The following is a 23054-nucleotide window of genomic DNA, read 5'->3' on the forward strand; positions in this document are numbered from 1 at the left end:
TCCGCACCCCTAGGTTTCCTAAGCATGGCGGCTAGCGTTCTACCAGGGCGGTCTACCTCCCCATACCTCCGAGCCTGAGCGTATTTATGCAATGAATTTCACTTCCCTCTCAGCTTCTTCTTGATATTGGGTAAGTTTCGCCCTGAAAGCCGCTTGGGCCCCAGTCGTAGGTGATCTGATCAGCTCGATTTCCAGAGCTGCCAATTCTTTTTCGAGCGCATCTAGTGTGTTTCTGATGGATCGTAGTACTCCCGTTTTAAGCGCCATACAGTGTCCCCTAGTTACCACTTTGCAGGCCTCCCAGAGTGTTCCAGGCGAGTCTACAGTCCCTTCATTGAGCGAAAAGAACTCCTCCAGTTTATCTCTCAGCTCTTCCCTAAACACCTGATCTAGTAAGGCCTGCGACGGAAATCTCCAGCTAAACGGCTGTGTGTATTGTGAGGGGGTGGCTATCGTCACTCCCACCGGAGCGTGGTCTGACAGTGATCTCGGCAAGTGTACCGCTGCCAAGACCGAGGCATGTAGGTCCCTGGACAGCAGCCAGTAGTCCAGTCTCGACCATGCGACCCTGTGAGCCGTTATGCAAGTTCCCGCCCGCGTATTTGGGTGTAGCAGCCTCCAGGAGTCAACCAGGGATGCTTCCATGATAATGCCCCCCAGTGCCTCAGCCGCTCTCGGGTGGTGTTCCCGGGCAGTGCCCTGTCGATCCACAGCGTCGGACAGCACTACATTGAAATCACCCGCCCACAATATCGCTGCATCACCAAATGGACGCATTTTATCCCACAATCTCTCATAAAAGTCAGGATTATCGTCGTTCGGGCCGTAAACATTCACCAGCAGTATCTGAACGCCACACAATGCTCCCAATATTAATATGTATCTTCCATCCTCATCTCTCAGCACCTGGTGTGTCACCCAGTGTAGGCCTCTTCGGATCAGAACCGCCACCCCCCTGGCGTAATTCGAGTAGGGGGCATGCACCACCTCTCCCCATCTAGTGTGTTTGAGTTGTGGGGCATCCGTGGTATGTAAATGTGTTTCTTGAAGCATACATATATCTACTTGTTTCCTTGACAAATAGGCCTGCACCATACTCGCTTTCCTTCTGTCATTCATTCCTCTCACATTCCATGATAAGCATGTTATCGATGCCATCGCGACATGCACACCAGGGCGTTTAGTCTCTCCAGATTTTAAGCTATCATTAGCTTCCATATCAATACCAAAAAATGAAGGTGCAAGCGGAGCAGCAGGCCCTGAAACTATAGTTCACCAAATCTGCATATGCAAATCCACTTTGGAGGACTGAAATAAGCCTATTAAAACCAGCGTTTAGCGTCAGAGGGCTACGCCATTGTAGGGAGAGAGTTCTAGCCTGTTTTTGGTCCTTCTGACACACAGCTAAATTGCAGATTAGTGAAATCTGGCAAGAGTTGACTAGAAATTCAGAAGCTGTAAACACTTCCAGGCCAAGCATGACATCTTGATCTTTTAGCTCAAGCCCAGTTTTTGCACTGGTATTTTATTGTATCTTGTTGCACAGATGGGCACAGTCACTGTATGCACTTTGAATTGATCAATCATTTTTCAGCGGGACAAGTGGTAGTCACTCTTAAGGACTAAAGGCCCTGACGTTATAGCGACCCTGTCCTGAGTCTTTTGTCTTGCAGCTTCCGCACCGACCCCTAATTGTCAAGAGCTCATGCGGCAATTCTATTTTACAGTTTTCTCTACGTAGCACAAGCTATCTTGTACCATAATCATTGACCTCGATCTGTCAAAAGCTCATTGATAAAGGTGCAGAGAATGAACTTTTAAAAGGCTATAAATATCCTACTGCGGCTGTCTACACTTCAGAGTTTTCATTACTTTGCACAAGCTTTTTTCGGTATTTTACTGTGTTTAATGAGTGTACTCGTTTCACCGATCGGTCCAACCGTTTAAATTAACTATGCACTTAAATGAACTTTAAAACAGCTGCATATGCAAATATGAAGTCCCTCGTACAACTGTTCTCTCCTGAAACTGCACTTGAAGTATTGGTGAGGACTGAGAGTACATCGTCCGCCTCCTCTCTGATCCGCAGTCCAAAAGCCATACTCCACGCTCGTCACTGTGTTCTTCCCGGAATGTTTTAAGTACCCTTCCTTCTCTGCAGAACATGTAGTAAGTCTGATTGATGGCAAATCATGCTGCATTTCAAATAGTATTACGGAATGTGTTGGTGGTTTAAAGCAACTGATGTTTACATTTTAACTGAGAGATTAAAACGAAAAAACATGGACTATTGGCAAAGACTTGAACCTGCAATACGATCGCCTTATCTATGCGGCTGAGCCATGGACCTTGACTAGTTTATCCTGAAGTTCGAATGATATCTTCATTTTATACATTTTATCTTTCATATAGCAGTGTTAACTCCCTGCTTTTTAAACATTGTGGTATTTTATATTTATATTTTGTAATGGTTTTTATTAACTATACAATAAAGAATTCACCATACTGAGAGATTATTTTAGTAAACCTTTTCGATCATGCTGCTCGGAACTAACTTTATCCATTCATGCTTACCTTTCAGATGCTAGAAAGCAAAGGTATTTTCCAGTGCTTAATTTGTACGTGTTTTTTCCAATGCTCGGCACCGGCACTTAATTGTCAATACTGGGACTTATGACAGACTGCCACATGGTGGCACAGTTTGCGTGATTTAGAGATGAACACAAAAACTGTTGCTTATTAATTCAAAATACAATAAAAATAACTAATATCTGCTGGCCAAGCCATACTTATAGCTTTGGGGTTCTGAAATAGTCTGAAATGTTACACTTGTAGGAGTGTGACAGTTAGTAGTTGTGTTGACACAGTTGTTGGCAGCACTGGCAGGGGCAACGGGTAGTGCGAGCTGCGGTATTCTCCTGACTAGGGCCCTGGCCCTTACTGTTTTACAAATTAAGCACTGTGTTAAGACCTCATTTCCTGGCACTGGAGGCGTTTTCCTCTGTTCCATCAGTTGATGATTTGTGTTCTTTTTTGTAGTTGAAGCAGACTTTGATCCGCTCGCAGTTTGCCTGCACATACAAGGATGACCAAGGGCTGCACCGAAAGCTACAGAACTTCCCTAGCATGAGCCAAGTACCAACATGTGTCCACCCTGCACCAAAGCTGGTATCTGTGCTGTGCTTCGATGAAGAACCGCTCTCAGGTATTAAGATCTACCATCCGCCTTCTCACTGAGACGTTTTCTGTTCACTGCTGGAGATAGCCTAAGACATGTGCACTTTGGTGTATATGCAGTAGAACTGCACATGCACTGCAATGTATCACGTATATCCGCAACCCACACAGTCTCTTAAACAGTGGGGGTAGTGTAAGGACACAAGAGTTTCACTGGGCCATTCACAAGCTCATGTTCAAACGTGGCTTGATGAAATAATACATCATGATGTTATTTTAAAGTGTGGGCTCTCGATACATTTCTCACACACTGAACAATATATTTGGTGAACGTGTTTGCACTTTAGTGCGTTTTCTGCTGGTTTGATTTGTGTGGACACGGCACAGATTCTTCTCAATGTGGCTGTTTTCACACGCAGATCTGAAGTTCAGATCCACGATTCCCATCGCCCACCCGATAATACTTTGTACAGTGGCTCAGTTGATAATGTGAACTGTGCCATCATTGCAGCTAAACCTTCTTTCTACAGTGAATTTATGAGCATAATTGTTTGAAAATGGTGAAGTTGCCCAACTTGTCCATCCTCCGCTTACATGAAAATACACCGTTTTGCGAATTGTAACGACCCCCATCGACAGACAGATCGGGATGTATAGATATATTATTTTCACTTAAAACAAAAACTACAAATAAAGAAATGTTATAGTTGAGTTTGATTAGAACACCTTAACTTATGTTTAAAAAAGAAAAACCGAAATTCACTTACAAACCTTAAACGACAAATAGAGTGAAGTTATCTTTAGCAAAACCTAATGAGTTCTGATTCGCTCCGGATTCAGTAACTAGCACAACAGCCATGCAAACAACTCTCACAACAAACACAATGCCCATGACTTCCCCCTTGATGCGACAAATGCAGTTACAAATACCATGAACAACCTTACAAATGAGATTCCATATGTTAACATTAATACAATGAATGAGAAGAAGATGGAGCTAGTATTGTTTTGAGTACGTGTTAATTAACGAAGTTGGCCTTTTAGGTGTTGCTACTTATTGGAATAAATATTGTGAAGCCATAAGCTTTGCATTTGGTGTGCAGTTTGTCTTCACGATATACCCTGGTAATACTGGCACATAAATATAGAAAGCAGCATAGAGTGAGCCTCGATTGGCAACTATCCTCTTAATCCGTTAAGGCTTGGAGAACATTCCTCCTGTTCTTGTCAGGAAGAAGGAACTTATACCTGCAACTACTAACCAGCAACTCACCTGGTGCAAGTCTAGTGGTCTGGTAGCCAGATCCTTCATTAAGATTCCTATGCCTCTCTAGAGTCGTTCAATCTTGGATTTGAAGTGCCCTCCTGGAAATACATTACTCTAACACCAGCATTTATGAGGCATATAGTTAGTACGACTGGATGGTTCCTTTTGGGTAAACCTTCACTAAAAGGTGGTTGTAGGTACTTCTAACAAATGCCTTTTCCTGAGTCATGACATCTTGGCGCAGGTTAAAGATCTGTTGTGGGTTTGAAGCAGTTTATTGGAATGTATAAAAAAGTTATTCCTTGGCCATGTAATAGTTTGCTGCGATCTGCTTTACTTCTTAACATGTTTCCTCTTACACCATAAATCCAATCAATAATGAGATGTAGTTTGGTTGTGGCTTTGTCCCCACCTCTGCCTAAAATTTAAAATCTACTTGCATACAGGAGAATATGCGGAGGATAACTTGTGTGACGTGTCTTAACTGTGTGCTGAATTCTGCAAAAGGAATATGGTTTATAGGGTGTGAACAATTTGGTGCTTATTTTTCCACTATATGTACAATTGAGTATTCCTTTAAATTTCATCTACAATGTTTTTTGTTTTTTTTCTCCTTTCTTTCCTCTCCTGTCTGTGATGCACAATGAAAACCCCCACCTTCTTTAGAAGAACCTTCACTTCCAACAAGACCAGCTCTTGCACTGGTTTCTGGAAATGTTCCCCTGAAAGGACTTGCCTGCACCAAGGGTAATTCAGGCGAGAAGTTGGTGCAGAAGAGCTCAAAGAGGAAACAAGTGAATTCAAGTAGTGAAAACCTTCCCTGTGAGGAACCACCTCACAAGAAAACTGCTGGTGGACTCAAGGTGTCAAAGAAGCCGTCGAATAAACTGGACAAACTCAGTGTTGCAGAGAATGTCAACAAAGCAGCATCCAAGAAGAAACAAATCGCTGGTCAGGCAAAGCTAACCAGTTTCTTCAGACTCTGATTTTTTTTTTATTCTTTGACAATTGACTGTGGTAATCGTTGGGTATTCGTTTTAGGTAACACCTTGTTTTATCAGTTTGAATGACGGATTTTGACTATGTTTTTAATCTTGCAGACATTTTGTATTTTATTAAACATTGTAAATATTTCTCTGGAAACGTAAATTTTCTGATAGTATGTTTTTAGACTAATTAAGCTGTACACAAACGAGGCAGCAATGCAGGATGATGTGTGGAGTCCGGTCGACTTCATGGAATCATCTGAAATGAAGATCATATTTGCCAACATGGTCGGTAAACTCTTCCCAGCATGCATCTAAGCACTGCAATAAACATAGAAAATATGGTGTTAGTGAACAAGTCAATCCAGTGATCAATACAAAATTTGAGTATTCCGAATTTCAGGACACTATCTAAATTTTAGGACAAAGGTAGCAATTTGTAACTTTTGGTCTATAGAAGTAATCCGGATGAAGGAACAATTGGGGACTGTAAAAATATGAAAGGTAAGCCTTTGTGGTGTCAACCACAGACTCCAGTAATGGCCTCTTTGATACATTTGTAAACTACTATTCAGAAATGTTTTCCATATATTTCCTTTCTATATATAACATTTAATATTTTTTAATTCACAGCAGTTTTTTGCCATTTTGGCTAATGGAAACCCAACAGTGCTTTTTCCAGCGTTTAAAATATATTTCCACTAAAGCCTGCACTTCTCGAGCTGTCACTCCTTCCCAGTATTGCATCAGTTCCTACCTCCGCAACCTTTGCCTAACCGGAAATTTGCTGGAATTCCAGCACTCTTGACCTGGTTTCAACCTGAAAATGCTACACAAGTGTACAAATACTCGCACAAAAAGAGTTGTGAAATCCATGATTCTTGACAAAGTGCGTGCTTATTTGACTCTTGCTAATGACACAGGGCTCTCACATAGAAGCAAGGACTCCCAGATAGGAGCAATAATTACACCCTGTAGATTTATAAACATTGATTCTCAATTACTCAATTAGGGCAAACTTCGACAGCGGGGGGAGCCACAGAATAGACCATTTCGCTATAGCAAGAAAGGCAGAGAGCTAAGACTTTGCATCAGCGATCACGGTACCTGTTTCAGAGGAAGAGCTCTTTGGATGGATCTGTCGGGCAGCTTTCTTTTTTCACCTCCAATTCCCCTTTTGCCAAATTTTCTTATGGAGTAGCACAGCTTGAAAATAGTTCTCATAGATATGTATTGGCTGATGCTATATTATTATCTGAACTTACACCTCCTGTCACAAAAACCTTGCAGGAGACTTCTGTGCAAGCTTGAGCTCCACAATGTCTGGCAAAACCACAACATTCTGTTTCTGATCTTGAGTGCATGGTTTCTGAGTCCTTGCAGTATAGTTCCGTAGAATAGTATTAGAGTTACAGCCATAGCAGAGAGTACTATCCAAGTGGCACCTTGTTTCCAAATATATGGGCCTTCTTACGATCTCGGTGGGTCCACCACCATTAGGCCGTCGGTGGCGTTTCCACTGCCATCTCGTCCATTGCATCCGACGATCTCATTAGGATGCAGGCTGTCTGATCTTGGCTGGCGGGGGGAAAGACCGCCACATCTGACAGGATCAAGGATCCCGTCAGTGTGGCAGTCTCACTCCTATTTCTACAATAGTGCGGTGCCTAATCAGGCACTGCAGTAGGGATTAGGATACCCCTTTCATGGCGATTAACTTACCATGAATAGGCAGGTGGACAGTGACTCAGGGGGCCCTAGCAGGGCACCCACCCCTGGCCCTCTGCCTGCTTTGGGCCCTCTAAACATCCCTGCCACTTGTGGCAGGCACCACATGGTGCCTGCCACATAGTGCAGGGGATGTTTAAAAATATGTATATTTTGTAATGTGTGTGCTACAGCCTGCAGCACACACCGCAATGCAAAGTATACACATTGCAGCAGCGGGACCACCGACTTCTAGTTGGGTGGTCCTACTTCTGCCACTGTGCCAGTTGTACGAAAGTCTGACCAACATTGTAATCAGGCCCTAAGTGTCTAAGTTTCTTTCACTCCATGCTTTTGGCATCCTCTTCATCGGGCTCTGCCCCAAGAAAATGAGCGGACACTTTAGGAAAGCAACAAGTGGTGAGGCCTCAATAGGGGCTAAGAGTCAAAATCAGTTTGCAAGGTTGTGCATTCATCCTCATCTCTGTTCAGAGGCTCATGCCACTTCTTGGGGATGGCTGGAGACACTTTTTACAATCGCCACTGGATCCAAATTACCACTGTCCTTACATCCTGTTCATTGAACAGGATGGGTAACGTCAGCTGATCTAACAAGCCCACCTGTTCCCCGCTATATATCCCTGGACCTCGTCCAGTAGGTCAGGAGACTCCTTTTACAATCAATAGTGTTTCTCTCCAATAGACTAGTAATTTCTTGTGAAGAGAATGGGTGGAGGTTTCTACCATACTCTGGATTTTCAAAGTCTCAACTAGTTATTCCCTCTGCATAAGTTGAAGATCATGACTTCTCCTCAGGTACTTGCAACTGTCCAAAATTATGACCATTGTGTTCAGTGGACCTACAAGATGCCTATGTCCATGGGCCCATTGCACAGCAACACAGACAACGCCTCTGCTTTATTGTCGGAACTTTACACTATCAATAGTTCAACATGCCCCTGAATGCTTCATCAATATCCTGGCCATGTTCATTGCTTCTCCCTATCTGGCTCTGCCAAAACCAGCCAGCAGGGTCAATGGAGTTGGTGAGGTTATACCTGGCTGTACCCTTCAAAACTGGTTTTGATCTTGTTTTCTTGGTGAGTGTGAGGATTGTGGTGTATTATATGGTATTGTTGTGAGACCATACCATGTAATACACACACAAAACTGTCTTGGGTCCAGTCAGGCTCATTTGTAAACGGAACCCTGGGTAACTGTAGCTATGAGCAACAAGTTTTAAACAAAGAAACTTGTGTAAACCATCTAGAAGCACCAAACACTGAAATAAGCAAGAAAATTGGCCATCAATATATAAAAATAAATTCTATTTGTATGACTTTTTAAGACTCCAAGATGAGCAAAATTCATCAGAGGGTTCAAGAGATATAAGATTTTAAGTAAGACGTAGATCTCAGCTTTTTAGTCCAAATCACAAACCGGCATTGGTAATTGTAATGCTTAGAAACTTTTTAAAGAGTTGTTTGGCTACTCCGCTCCAAGTGGGCTGACCAAATACTACTGGTAGAAGGTCAGGGGACCGCTAGGGAGTATTTAGACAGTTACCTGATCGCCAAAGCAGTCTCAAGTCCAGTGGTCACTAGCAAATTGGCTGCAAGGATCCCTCCAACCCTGTGACGACTTCTGGCTGTGTGTTCTCTAGTTATCCAGGAGAGCACTATTCTGGCTTCTTTCAAGACGTTTGAACCCTTCTTATGATGATAAGAGTTTGATAATCCGCTCATTAAATTCAACTTGGACATCAAGTCTGGTTTATTGCCACGATTAAATTGATACCTTGAAGTGGTCATTTTAATAATCCCATTCAGAAGTTAACTGGACTGAAAGGTCAGTCAGTAATTTTGTTAGCCAAGGTGGCTACTAACTTTTTCACGGTGAAAATGCCAATTTGGAAGTTTTGCTATTAGGTCATTTAATAAAAGTATATGCCCTACTTAATAATATACGGCTCCCTGCCTTAGGACTCCGTAGGTCTTCCTTAGGAAGACGTATATTATTAAGGGAAGTGGGTGCCTTACATTGGTTTAAACGGCAAAGTCAAACTATCAGTTTTAAAGTTGCTCTTCCAGGCTGCAGTGGCTGGCTGGGAGTCATTGTGTACTATGTCACACACAGTGGGACACAATCTGTTCTGCATCCCTGGGGGAGGGGGTTGGGGGGCACTCTGACCTACATGCCCTTGGTACCTTATACTAGGGACTTATAAGTAAGTCCGCTAATGCCAACTGGGGGTAGCCAATTCAGTATATATTTTATAATGGGTTCGAACACTGCAACTGAGGTCTGGTCACTCTCGGAATCAAAAAAGCAGCAGCTGGTAGTCCAAATGGGGTCAAAATGTGCGGGGGCATGCAAAAAGCCTTTTCCCCAAACAATGAGTCTACTTTTTTTTTTTAGCCCTCAGTGGTTCCATTTTATGGGGGACATGAAGGAGCAGTTTCTTGATTTTCAATAAAAGTAATGTTCACAAAGTTTACTTTCTATCATTGCTGGTCTAGCTCTTCACAACACTTGCTTGTGCAGTAAAGGCTTTACAAACATTAGGGCACCTGTCATCACTGTTACCTGTAAATGTTTCTGAATATGTTTGATGGATGCAGCTAAAATGTTTCCCACAGAGGACAACCCTCTTACCTGCTACCTTTTACTAATCTTGTTTCCAGGCTTTTCTGAACAGAATCAGTTTACCATTGCTACAATCCCAATCCCAAGACGGTGTACTTGGGCTTCTGCATGCTGACCAAGGCCCCAGCCGTGCACTGCTGGGAGATTTCAGGGCTCCTCTAGATGCTATTATTGGAAAGATTCACTGGACACTGCTTAGCAGTGGCTATCTGTCCCACTGCCTGACTTTTAAAAACAAGCCGGAGCTGTCCAGCAGCTCGCTTGTCCTCTTTTGGATTGAGTGGGTCCAGCTAGTCGTATTCAGAGTATGGAGCTTTCTGGCTGGCAAGTACTGTCTGCCTAGGGCTAACACTGAATGCCCTGCTTAAAGCTCGGTTGAAGACCATGTGTGGAAAACCCTAGTGTGAGAAACTAGGTGTCTGTTTCAGTACCCCCCCCACACACACACACACTTTTTGCCTGGTTTCTGGTGCAACAGAAACTGGAAGTGCACCGGGTCCCTGCCAACCAGGTCCTCTGTGCCAGAAGCTTTTCCCTTAAACCGTCCCATTTTGTTTCCCAATTGGCACAACTTTAGTACCCATGGTACCTAGGGAATTGGCACTGAAGGGGGATCCCCAGAGTAGCAGCAAAAATTGTGCCACCCTAGGGTCCCTTCACCAAGGCCATGCACACAGCCATTGCAGACTGCGTGCAGACAAAACCGAAGGATCGACATGGCACACATCCCTGTGTGTTATGCCCACAGCCACTGCATCGGATATAGGCGAGACCCCTCTAGCAGGTCTTCTAATCCTAAGGCAGGGTGCAATATATCTCCTGTGAGGACATATCGGCATGAGCAGATATGCCCCTGCAATATCCATGTCGTTTCTTGACAGGGAAACCAAAAAGAGTACATTGGCTGGACACTCGTCATTACCAGTTACATAGCTCCACAATGGCTTCACTCTATTATGGGATGTTTGGTACCAAACATCTCATCCTAATAAACCAGCACTGAATCCAGTGTCCGATTTATTAATAATTGCACATAGAGGACCCCTGAGAGGGGTCCCCTAAACCTACCAACCCTTAGTGTGGTCACCGACTGGTCTAAGGTCCGACAGAGTTCTGACCTCATAGGGTGGTTGCTAGCGTGCTTGGAGGCCGAGAACAAAGCCTGTCTTGGGGGTGTACTCACCCCCTGGTCAGGAAGAGCCATATGTGGCAGGGAAGTTTCATAGACCTTGATGCCTTTGAAACATAACCCCTAGCCTCTCCTGATAACCCCACCCCACAGCCTTGCCCTCTTGGCGGGAAGACAGGTGAGAAAACTAAGAATGAATAGAAGATGTGCCCCCCCCCACCACCAACTCTCCCTCTGAGGTGCTGGAGGTGAGGTGATGCCCAGTTTTCTGTACTCACCATCTTGTGGATGATGGGACTTCTCCAATCAGTTCTAGGGCTATGGCTCCAAGGTGCCAGTCCCTAATGCGAGGTGCTTCTTTGCGCACCATTGGTGAGCTGCACTTCTTCTCTGCACCGAACCCACCTGGCTGTGGCATCTTCAAACCAGCTGTGCTCCCATTACCCCTGGGCCCTTGCGACCTCTACTCTCCTTTGCGAGCCCTCAGACTTGCCTGCAAGTCCCCATTTGCTTTGCTTTTGCAAATTGCCCCTGGTCTTCATAGCGTGCCAGCTGCAAAGCCGCCTTTTTGCTTGCTCCCCGAGAAACCCAGGAAGCATCAGAGAACTTGGCTTTCACACTTTGGACGTTGGGCCGCTAACCTTCCGATTCTAAAAGTTGAACAACAACAGTAACTGCATTTCTAATTGCCTTTTTCCTTCCATAGGAAATGTATGGTTCATATTTGCGCACAACTGTGAATATTGCATTTACTGTGATTTTATTTGTATTGCGAAAAGTGTTTACCTTGTACCTGAAGATCTTGGCCTAAATATTTATATAAAAAGAAGTACTATTTTTCTAATCCGGTCCCTACTTGAGTGTGTGTGTCGTTTATTACCTCTGTGAGTACAGCCAATGCTTAGCACTACCCTCTGATAAGCCTAATTGCTCTCCCACACTACCATAAAATAAATAGTGTTATTATCTACTTTTGCCTCTGTAAAACAATATGGGTCTCCCTTGCCTCACTACACAATGTACACCCTTGTGGTGCACTATTTAGAGAGGTGGGTTTCCTACACGTTATCAGCCAAAGACACCGGATATGTACTTTAGATCCTATCTCTGATCTTGTTGGGGCACAGAGCTATACACAATGGTAAGAGGGACACACTGCACCACTAATATAGCTGTTTTTTGTATTACTACCAAACCAGAGGATAGGTGACTCATTTTCTTTGCTTACATTATGTTCCATTTGCTACACATCTGAGGATAGGTGAAGTAGAAACGGGCTTTGACTCCTCCTGGCCCAGTAACTGAAAGGTCTTCAGGTTTGTGTATGATTTGTTAAACATCTCTGTTGAGTGGCAGAAGACTGAGCTGTTTTATCTGCTACGTGCAATTACTAAGTTGTGAATGTAGTTCATAAAGAATATAAATGTGAGCAAAAGGTAGATGCCCAGTTACACAGGTGTTATTTGTGCAGTAAGTTGAATACTACAGTGCTGGAAGACTTAACAGCATCTTTAGAAGTTGTCAGTCAGTGGTTCATTGGAGTATAAACAAATCATGGGTCCAGGTCAAAATCCCACAGAGTATATTAGAGCTACTTCCTGGAAAATGGTGGTGGCAGCAAGTAACCCAAATGGCGCCATTTTGGGTGCAGCTAGGTTGAAAAAAACACCAGTTGTGCTTACATAGCTTCCAGGTTTCACTGCTTCATGCGTGATGAGCTGCTCCAGTTCAGGTGTCTTTTTTGTGAGAACTGTAGTCCTAGTTGTATAGTGGAATGAATATGACTACAAGTTGTAGAGTGCAAGGAAAGAACGTGGATGGGCACCTCATCACGTATGGACCCGGGAAACGTGAGATGCAGCCCAATAAGGCATTTTCAATCTGCTCCCATATGGGTCATGGACACAGTTGTAGCATGGGGTGTGGCGTTAAGATGGCAGCGCATCAGCCTGCCAAAAATTAGGGATATTTCAAGTGACAGAGTCTCAGAACGAGATGATTAATGGGCCGGGGGTGGTACATGCAGCGATCTGCATATCTGTGACATGTGGAAGTTTGGAAACCTAAAGATACAGGCATTTTGGTATTAAGAAGTCTTTGCTACAGTAAAGAGGCCATCCAATTAATGTCACAATAGTTCGGAAACCTCCTCAAAGAAGCCGGGCTGAGTTCCAGATCTGGGATCACTAAAGTGTAAATCCCGACTGGATCAACAACAGCAGCCACCCCCTGACGGCTGACACCTACAACGCGGTACCCACCGGGCTGGCCTCTGATGTCAACGGGGATCTCGGACGGAGATCCTACGATGAGGAAATCCCAGGCTGCAGGGTCGGGAGTTCTCTCTGTCTCTCTTTCTCTCTTTCTCTCTCTCTCTCTCTCTCTCTTTCTCCTGCTCGGCAACACAGCGTGACCGCTCAATGGCACAGTCCCCCCAGACATCGCACACGGGTGTGACCAGTCAGAGATCCCCTTAACCCCTTGTGCAGGCTTGGAGACCGCTGCCTACGGAGGATGAAGATTCACGAGGAGATGCCCCGTTCCGCCCGGTGATACAGCTTTCCATGCGGCCTGAAGGGAAACACAGAGAGAGCTGCCTGACCTGGCAATGGCTGCCACATACGTAGCCCAGGAGAGACTAAGCCAGGATTAAGATCACGGAAGGACCCGATCCAGCTGGTTCCTCCCCAATCTGGTTTGAAGCAGGTTAGTGGCGACCCGCGAAAACTAGGACACTCTGTGACAACAACAGAGCCCTGTGACTCCATCGTGGCTGGAATTCTGAATGCCTGCCCCTGCAATGGCCGCCGAACTCGCAATAAAAAGCGGTAGCAACATCGGTTCAGGTCCACAATCACAAGTTTCCCAATACTCCACTTCTGATTTACACCAACTAAGACCGAAAGTTATTAGCAGCAAGAATTATGCAAACAAACTAAGATGGTATTCATGGCCAACCGATTGAGTCTACAGTCATTCATTAACAATTTAATTTGACTCTTAAGCTGCAAATACTCTCAAAGGAGAGTAAGTCACTTGTCATGATTATCAGCCCAGAAACTGACATTAGGAGCTGAGCCCCTGACGCCCAATCAATCAATGGTCACCAGAAGCGAAAATGAAAGCGGCTGGGGGCAAGACTTCGACAAGGCATCTTTTTGATTAAGACTGACGGGGTCATCTGAGACCCGTGACGCCACAAAGCTCTCGTTAGGCGGGAGTTAAGCCCCGCCCACAACAAGCGAGAATCCCCTGTCGAGTGATTGAGGAAGCGGGTGACCTGAGACACTAGAAGGATACAGACCCCCCTGTGACGGGGAGGAACCCTAGAACTCAACAGGCCAGAAGCCGAAGAGGCTTGACCTAGGAAGGGCCATCGTGCCCAGATCCAGTATAGAAAATGACTACTGTCAAGTTCACAACAAGACCTTCGTCACCCTCGACATCTCTGACATCCGCATCCTGGCCGCAAGATCAGCATAGTCAGGAACAGTAGGCCTCAATCGGGCTACCTGGGTCCAACATAGGACCGGCCATTAGATATACTTGATTCAACGCCACTCCAAAGTAGCCACAGCGAACATGCCCTCTCTATCCCCACCCAGGACCTAAATCTCTGACCCATCAGGACAATTTGACAGAATTATCCCTGTCTCCTCTAGAACCTCTCTAGTGACACAGGCCCCGCTTCCAGAAGATCAGGGCACTCTCAAACTGGGCCCAGATACTCCCCTCTCAGCATGCCCCCTCCCACTTCGCCCCCCTCCTCCCGAGAAACTAGCCCTGAGTCTCCTCAACCCCCAATCCCACCTCCCGAGCAGACCATACCCTTCTCTCGACAAGACTTTCCATCCTATTATACATTGGAGAGATCCCACCTCCCCAACACAGAAAAATGCCACTGGACACGCAATCGGCTTCTGCCCTGCAAACACTAAACTATCTGAGCCCCCATGGGCCGAATTCCTTCGCTATAACCTTTCCCCCCAAGTAAAGCGAAGAAACTCTTCAAACATAGAGTGCTCAAACAACACCCCAAGACAGTGTTTGTAGACACTTACCATTGCTCCTCTAGAGGGCAGATAAATGGACAGCTGGTCCTTCATTTTCAACAAACACCTCACCATCACCAAAACCACCACTACATCCCACAGCCGCAAATTGACGACCTCCCTTTCGAATCACCAATTGTTAAGAGGCAATATCTCCTTCACAATCTTCGCCAACGGCACAGTCCTGATACAGGCTAGGAGTGCTCTCTTCGACTCCCTATTCCCTTCTTTAAAAGAGGCCTCTGGATTCACCTCACGATCAAGACAGACCACACCCTTTCCCCGAGTGAGCCTTTCAAGACATGGGACCCCTCTCTTCCACCTTGAGATCCCCCTCCCCACCATCTCCAGACTCCTACTGTAACGTTGTACTCCCAAACAACAGCCCTTCCCCCCTTTGGCAGACGACAAGCCCCCCCCCCCCCCTGCCCCCTCTCCTTTCCTTACCGACTGCTAGGATCGAGAATAATCCTGGGTATCAACCCCTCCACAGCCCCTTCTTGTCTTTGAGAACCGACACTAGCCACAAGGCACCACTCCCTCTACCCACGAGCCCTCCCATAATCATACAAGGATGCCCCTCCCCCAACAACCTCCAAGATAGGGTCACACACACCTCTGTTTTCAACCATCTCGAAAGGGATCCGTCCCCCTACCCAGAGGGCAATACTACCACAGATACCCTCCCTCCCTCCTTGGACCCCCCCCCCCCCCCCCCTCACCCAAGGGCACTGTTACTCCAGACACCTCACCTCCCTCCCTGGAAATCATGGCACAACGCCTCACCATCCTAGAAACTCAGCTTGAAATCCTGATCTGAGGACTGAACGAAGCTCTTTCCAACCTGACCTTGCTCCGAAAGTACACACAGCTACCCATCGAGCTATCCAGTCTCACTCAACACAAACAAGACACGGTCCCACCCCTTAGCGAGCCTCTTAGTCCCCACAGTCCACGACTCCGGTGCAATAGAGAAGGGAATGATAAGTGTTATGAAACCCCAGGAAGAGCTCCAGCCCCACTTTCCCCTCGGGAAGTGACTCAATTAGTTTCATCCTACATCCCCCCGACCAAATCCTCCCTCCAATCCTCGATCCAAGTAATTACGGGATTTAGAGGTGAACACCCCCCTTTAAGATTCCCTAGACCCCCAACTCACCTAGCCTTCCTACCTAGAGCCCAAGCCTATGACAACAGGAGCACAGAAACCCCCCCTCCCTCAACTGCATGCTCCTACCTGCAGATCAGCCTCAAAACATGCAACTGAGCTAGCAGAAGCCATCCTAACCCATGATCTAGGCATAGCTTTCATAACGGAGACCTGGCTCAATAATCTCTCTTACCCCAGCATGGACATGCTGGTGCCTCCCGGATTCACAATGATTAACAAAGACAGGTAAGAAAAAAGGGGAGGGGGCATAGCAATCATCCACAAGAACAACATCTCCATCATGGAAACCCCCTCCTGAGTGTACAGCTCCTTTGAATGTCTCTGTCATCATCCAAACACTCAACACTAGGACTACTCTCTGCCACCTTCTATACCACCCCCCAGGCAACTCCTCGGAATTTGGGGTTCACCTTGCCGACCTGATTGCCCACTGCGCACTTGGCAACTCCAACAATATAATTCTCGGCGATCTCAATCTAAGATGGAACGAAACCAAAAACCCGCTCATCCAAACCCCTAAACTACATATTACTAGAAAACAATCTGACCCAACATTGCATCATCGAAGAGCAATCCTAGACGCAATATTAGCCGAAAGCAATGCAATCTCCAACGACCACATCCTCCCCGTCGACTGGTCTGACCACCCCATAGACCTTTTTCACATCAATCATGCAATCGTGCCCAATCCAATTCCCAAGCTAAACCCACCCAAATGGGTCAGGAACACATCTCAGATCCCGCGAGCGAACCTAGAAGAAAGAATTAGCTTGCTCCTACCAAACATCACTGACCACCTCTCAACTACCGAACTCGCCTCTCTTTACAACTCTAATTTGACACGCACCTTGGATCACCTTGCCCCCATGAAACAAAAAAAAAATCCAGGAACATCCCCTCTAGATCATGGTTCTCCTCTGACATCAATGAGGAAAAAGACAACTAAGAGTCGCAGAAAGAATCTGGAGGAACAATCCCTCCACCCTACATCGCGATCAACTCCAAGTAGCCCATAGGCTGTACAAAAAGCACACCAAGACATCAAAGACCGCTTTCTTCTGCTCTGCACTAGAGACTGCAAAAAACCGACCCAAAAAGCTTTTCAATATCATCAGGAAGCAAACCTCTAAACCTATATTCTCCTCAACGCAGGCATCCAAAGAATGCTGCGACAACTTTGCCACCTTTTTCAATGACAAAATCGCCAAGATCGACACTGGGCTCCAATCCCATCCCCTCCACTGTGATCGAATCGACTGAAGCTCTTGTCAGCACCGCCCTGAACCCCCCAAAGCATTAGTCCGCCTTCAATCCCATCCAGGAAGCAGAGATAGTCAAACTAATCTCCGACGCAAAACTATCATCACACACCCTGGATCAGCTTCCCCCGCACCTGACCAAAGACCTGAAGCATGTCCTAGCCCCGCTTTGGTGCAGGATCATTAACAGTTCACTGAGCTCTGGAACCGTTCCTGAATGCCTCAAAGTAGGCCAAGTCATGCCACTGCTGAAAAAACCAGGGCTATACACTGAGGATCAGAATAACTTCAGACCTGTATCGAATCTACCTCTTTTATCTAAGATCCTAGAAAGATGTGTACTCCCTCAGTTAACCCAGCACCTGGATAACATCAATCCCCTAGACCCCCATCAATCGGGCTTCAGAAAAGGCTACAGTACCGAATCCGCAATCCTCAATATCATTGACGATCTACTCAAGTCACTTGACTCGGATCAATGCTGCCTTCTCATCCTCCTAGATCTATCGTCCGAATTTGATACAGTAGACCACAAATTGCTCATCAAGGTTTTACAAGAAAGGGCCGGTCTTCAGGAGACGGTCCTCCACTGGCTCTCTTCCTTTCTCCACAACCGTTCCCAAAGAATAAAAATTAAAAACTTCGAGTCCGACCATCACCCTGTCACTAGGGGTGTTCCACAAGGATCAGTACTCTCCCCTCAGCTTTTCAACATCTACATCGAACCCCTAACCTCTCTACTCAGGAAATCCAACATCCCTTTTCACTTATATGCTGACGACACGCAGCTCTATTTGGAAGCCACTTCAATCAACGACATCCAGAAACTTAATAACACGCTTAAGGAGGTTCAACACTGGCTCACAAGTAACCACCTGAAACTTAACCAAGAGAAAACAGAAATACTCCTCATCTCCAACAAGGAGGAAAACCCCCAAATGGAAGAATGGCTCAAATCCATTGACACCCTCAATGGCAACCTCACCTTAGCGGATTCGGTAAAATCTCTAGGGATCACCCTTGATCCGAAACTGGACATGAAGAAACACATTACAAGATCCGCCAAAAACGCCTTCCTCAATCTGAAACTTTCATACAAAATAAAACCCTCCCACACAAGGACCTTCAACAAGCCAATCCAAGCACTGGTACTTTCCAGAATAGACTATGGGATTGCTGCCCTGACAAGGACAGCAAAATCCCACCTCGCCCCTCTGAAGACAACCTTCAATGCAGCTGCCAGAATGGTTACGGGAACAAAGAAATTCGAACACATCTCTCCCGCGCTTAGAGAACTTAAATGGCTCCCAATCAAGCTACGAGCCAGCTTTAGAACGACCTGCCTGACACACAAAGCCCTGCACACAGGCAAACCGGAATACCTGGTCGCCAAACTCAAAAGGGCCGGCCAGTTCAGAAACCTCAGGAGCTCCAATTCTCTTTTACTCATCCCGCTAAAAACTCGCAAACAGAAAACCGCAACCAAATCATTTGCTGGAAACGCATCAAAAATCTGGAACTCCATCCCCCCACACATCAGAACAACCCCCTTGTTTCCTAAATTCAAGGCATTACTCAAAGCCCTCTTCCTCGACCGCTCTCGAACGAACCTGTAAGAGCCAAGGAAGTTCCTAGCCAACGTCCCTCCTGACCTTTATCTGGGACCAACTACACTGACTCAGACTAAGAAAACTTTATGCGTACGAACTAACCGAACAATGACTACGCTCAGATGATACCCAGGCTATCCTGCTCCCTACTCCCCTCTGCCCCTTTGTGCAGGTATTTGTTACCTTCCAGACATTATCCCTCTTGTTCTCCCAATTTCCTGTACCGTAGATTTGAACGTAACTGTATATGCTGTAAAGCGCTCTGATACCCCAGGGTCCAGCAAGCGCTATATAAAACTCCTAAAAAAATAAATAAAGAGAATTGTTGTTTTGGGTGGCCCCTTTAAAGTTGGTATGCTGGGAAATGGATTTGTAACCTGTGAGAAACTGGGTTGTTGGTTGAGGGGGTGAAACCCTGCCCAATAAATAACCACAATCCTGGTCAGGGTGAACCACTCAAAGTCACTACATTAACCTGTGCTTAACCCCCTGGTAGCTTGGTGCAAAAGCAGGTAGGCTTAACTTGGAGACTTTGTAAAGTATTTATGCAGCACTTAAACGATTTCAAAGTCAGAACTCAAGAAAAATCCCACACCAATCTAGAAAAATAGAGTAAGATTTAATAAATTATTAGTCACTAAGATGAGGAAAATCCAATCAGGCTGAGCTATGTAATTTAAAATGTTTTAGGTCAAAATAGCGATTAGAAGCACAAAGCACCAACTGTGGTCAACTGAATGTGTCAGACTGGGACAAAATTACAGGTTCAGGCTGACTTCAATGGAGCTCGGGCCAGATACAAGGACCATATTAGGCCTGTTAATAATTGATGGGTCCAGTGTGCTGCGCAGCTGTGGTTCTGAGGAGCAATGCCGGGTGCTGCGTCGAGATGTGCTGCACAGCATCAGCTATGATGAGGACCTGTGAGGGTTGCGATGCTAGGTCCACGTCAAACTGTGTGTGTTCCAACGGGGGGTTGCGTTGTGGTGTGTTTGGTTCTGATGGACCACAGCTGGGCTGACAGAGCACCTTTAGGCCCACTTCCAATGGTCTTGGACTGGGGAGGCAGCATTTATGGCGTTAGGACTTCTAGCGGCCCGGGTTCAAGGGTGTTGGAACTTGTGTCCCCGTAACTCTGAACTGGAGGCCAGCCAACTAGCCCTAGGAGTCACTCTGGAGGCCCTGGGCTCATGGTGCAGGACCAGTCCTGCTTCCTCCGGTAACAAGACCGGAGAGCAGTCCCTCTTGCAGGCAGGGAAGCAGAGCAGCTGGACTCTCCTTACAGCAGGTCAGTCCATATTCTGAGTCTTTCACAGGTCCAGAAGTTATCTATAGACGGGGGCCTGAGGGTCTGATTTGTATACTAGGTGCCCTGTTCGAAGTGGCAGAAGCTTCTAAAGTGCTCCCCCCTTAAGGAGGTGTCTGGAATCGCCTTCCTCTCTGCTCTGTTCCCAGCTTGTCTTGGGACACAAGGATAGTGTGAAACCCTTTGTGAGGGTGTGGAGGCAGTCTATGTGATGTACAAGTGTAGTCTGTGACAGCTCCTTCCATACACAGACCAAGTTGGTCCATCCTAACAACACCCAGTCCCCCTTTGCCTCAGTGTCTGGGAGGAATACAAAAAGACAAACTGCCAGCTACACCAAGTAATGTGACCCAGGATACAGGCTCCAAATGGTTGGGACAAGAAAATACACACTTTCTAAAAGTAGCATTTTCAAAAATGTATCTTAAAATCTGACTTTTCCATTAGATGTTTTTACACTAAACGTGGCTTTTCTACCTGCTCCTAAATTAAAAGGTATTGTGTATTAAATATAATAAGGTAACCCAGTGTTATTTTATGGGGGAGGTAGGCCTTGCAGTAGTGAAAGGAAAGTTTGAGTTTTTCACTACCAGGGCAGGTAAAACTTAAAAGTACATGTCCAATTTCTTTAAATACATACATCCTGCCCTATGGGTTGTTTAGGTCCTACTCTGGGGTGACTTATGTATATTAAAAGGGAAGATTTAGGCCTGGTAAGAAGTTTGTTTTTCTAGGTCAAACTGGCAGTTTAAAACTGCACACACATGCCACAACTGCAGGCCTGAGGTTGGCTTAAAGGTCTACTTAAGTGGGTGGCACAATCCATGCTGCAGGCCCACTAGTTTAATTTACAAGATCTGAGTGCACTCTACTAAAGACTTACAAGTAAATTCGATGTGCCAAGTGGGTGGAACCCCATTTTACCATGTTTTGTCACTGAGTAGCGGTAAAGGGCAAAGAGTCCTAAAAGCCAACAAAAACAGGTTCAGTAAACGGGATTGAAAGCAAAACTTTGTGGGTGACCATGCAGAGAGGCCCAACTCCAGCATAACTGAAATCCAATAAATATAGTTGTATGTTATCAGGAAGACACGCTATTTGCGGAGGAACACTATTTGGACTGGTTTGTCTAAGTCTTATATAGCCATAAATCCGCCCCAGTTTCGGCCATCATGCTTCCCTTGGCTTGTCAGCCAAATGGGGAGGACATTTTGAAAGCCTCAATAGTCCACTGTAACACCCAGGAAGAAATGATTGTGCATTTTAATTATTGTGCCCCATGTTATGTAGAAATGATAGCCCCACCCCACCCCACCCCACCTCATTGCTCGGCTTTGCTATGGGGGCATTCGACGCGCGCTAGCACTGTAATCTACTGTGTGTGTAAATTCCTGGAGTGGTCGCAGTGCACTGACCATGCACGATGGAAGAGTAGAAACAATCCGAGGACGTAGATGCATCTGCCTTGACGATGCTGACGTGTGGTCAACAAAACTTCGAATTTAACACAACGTATCAATTACTTGAAATTAAATAGTTTTTGTCTAACTTTGCTTTGTTAGGTAACGTGTTTAGATTTTTTTTATGTTTTTCACTGATAGTTGCGCATTAGACTACTTTGGAGCAAAAAGGTAAACAAACTATATGGGATAAAACTGATTTAAGTGTCGTGGTGATGAGGATATGGGAAGTGGGGTATATGGGCGGGAAGCGAGGATGCAAGAACTAGGAATGGGCATGCGAACGATATGTATATATTTTCAAGATATGGTACTGTCCATAAGATGGCACTGTTCCCACACAATGCAGAGAGCTTACGAATGGAGCAAAGAAGTTACCACATGCAAGTCAGCTGACCTTCTCCCGTGACAATGTCCGTACTAAATATTCCTCCATGGTGAAACTGTATCCTAACACCTTGTTTCATCTTTCACTGTTGATTGGTTTATAATTCTAGTAAGCCTGAACTAACCTTGTTCCTCTCTAAACTTCCTGCTTTTTACTCTTCTATGCACTGAGATGGTCATAATTACTGGACTTATTTAGTGCCACCTACAAAGTGACTTATCCCTAGGTGCTTTATTACGCCAGCCATGGGGTTTCTGTAGGTTAGGAGGGCTGTGTAATGTTAAAATGCCAGAGCCACTTTTGCCAATGAAGAGGTTTGGTGACGGCTGAAGTACTTGTAGAACGAAACATATAGAGAGCATGTTAGGTTGGACGAATTGGAATTTATAAATTGCACCGGAGCGTCGCTGCTTGGCCTGGATTGGCCATGTTTGTTTACTATCGGAGAGCTGCAGTGAGCACGTGCAACCAAATGAGATGTAGCGCGAGTCGCCACAGAGAGCTGCGTGAGAACCCTTTTAAGACGAGAAGATCCCACGGTGAGCCCAGCCTGCCTCCCGAGCAGGTTAATAAGGCAGCTAGCTCTTTGGGGGTGCCTACCAACACTAACAGTTTTAAATTAGAGTGAAGTCTGCCATTGAGAGTAGCTCCTCTGCCGTGACTAGTGCATTAGCCCAAGATATGGAGTTTTTTGATCAGCCATTTTCTGCAGTTTTAAAGGCTGTGACTCAGGCAGCTTCAAGCCATGGGCTAGCAGTAAACGGGAGCCTTTGGTGTCAACCACCATGTACCACGTGAAGAGTCCAAACTGGTAGAAACACTTGCCCTATATGGGGTTGACTTGCAGGCCTAGGCACCTGAGCTGAAAAATTATTTTCAATGCATTTGATGTTTTA

The 23054-nt window shown here is 45.6% G+C and overlaps 2 protein-coding genes across 4 annotated transcripts in view; one reads left to right on the plus strand and one right to left on the minus strand.

Annotated features, from left to right (window-relative positions):
* Window positions 1-5593, plus strand: part of PARPBP (PARP1 binding protein) — a 236194-nt gene extending 230601 nt beyond the window's left edge. Inside the window, exons 10-11 of the mRNA XM_078674673.1 lie at window positions 3040-3205; window positions 5111-5593. Of these exons, the coding sequence (XP_078530799.1) occupies window positions 3040-3205; window positions 5111-5430 (486 nt within the window). The 3' untranslated portion in view covers window positions 5431-5593. The remainder of the gene's footprint in view (window positions 1-3039; window positions 3206-5110) is intronic.
* A 20-nt stretch (window positions 5594-5613) lies between these two features.
* The window catches only part of PMCH (pro-melanin concentrating hormone), a 62697-nt gene continuing 45256 nt past the window's right edge, over window positions 5614-23054 (minus strand). For all 3 annotated transcript variants that reach the window (XM_078674725.1, XM_078674733.1, XM_078674715.1), the window contains one exon: window positions 5614-5751. In XM_078674725.1, the coding sequence (XP_078530851.1) occupies window positions 5702-5751 (50 nt within the window). In that variant the 3' untranslated portion in view covers window positions 5614-5701. The remainder of the gene's footprint in view (window positions 5752-23054) is intronic.

Source organism: Lissotriton helveticus, chromosome 1_1 (genome assembly GCF_964261635.1).
Source record: "Lissotriton helveticus chromosome 1_1, aLisHel1.1, whole genome shotgun sequence".
NCBI classification, from domain to species: Eukaryota; Metazoa; Chordata; class Amphibia; order Caudata; family Salamandridae; genus Lissotriton; species Lissotriton helveticus.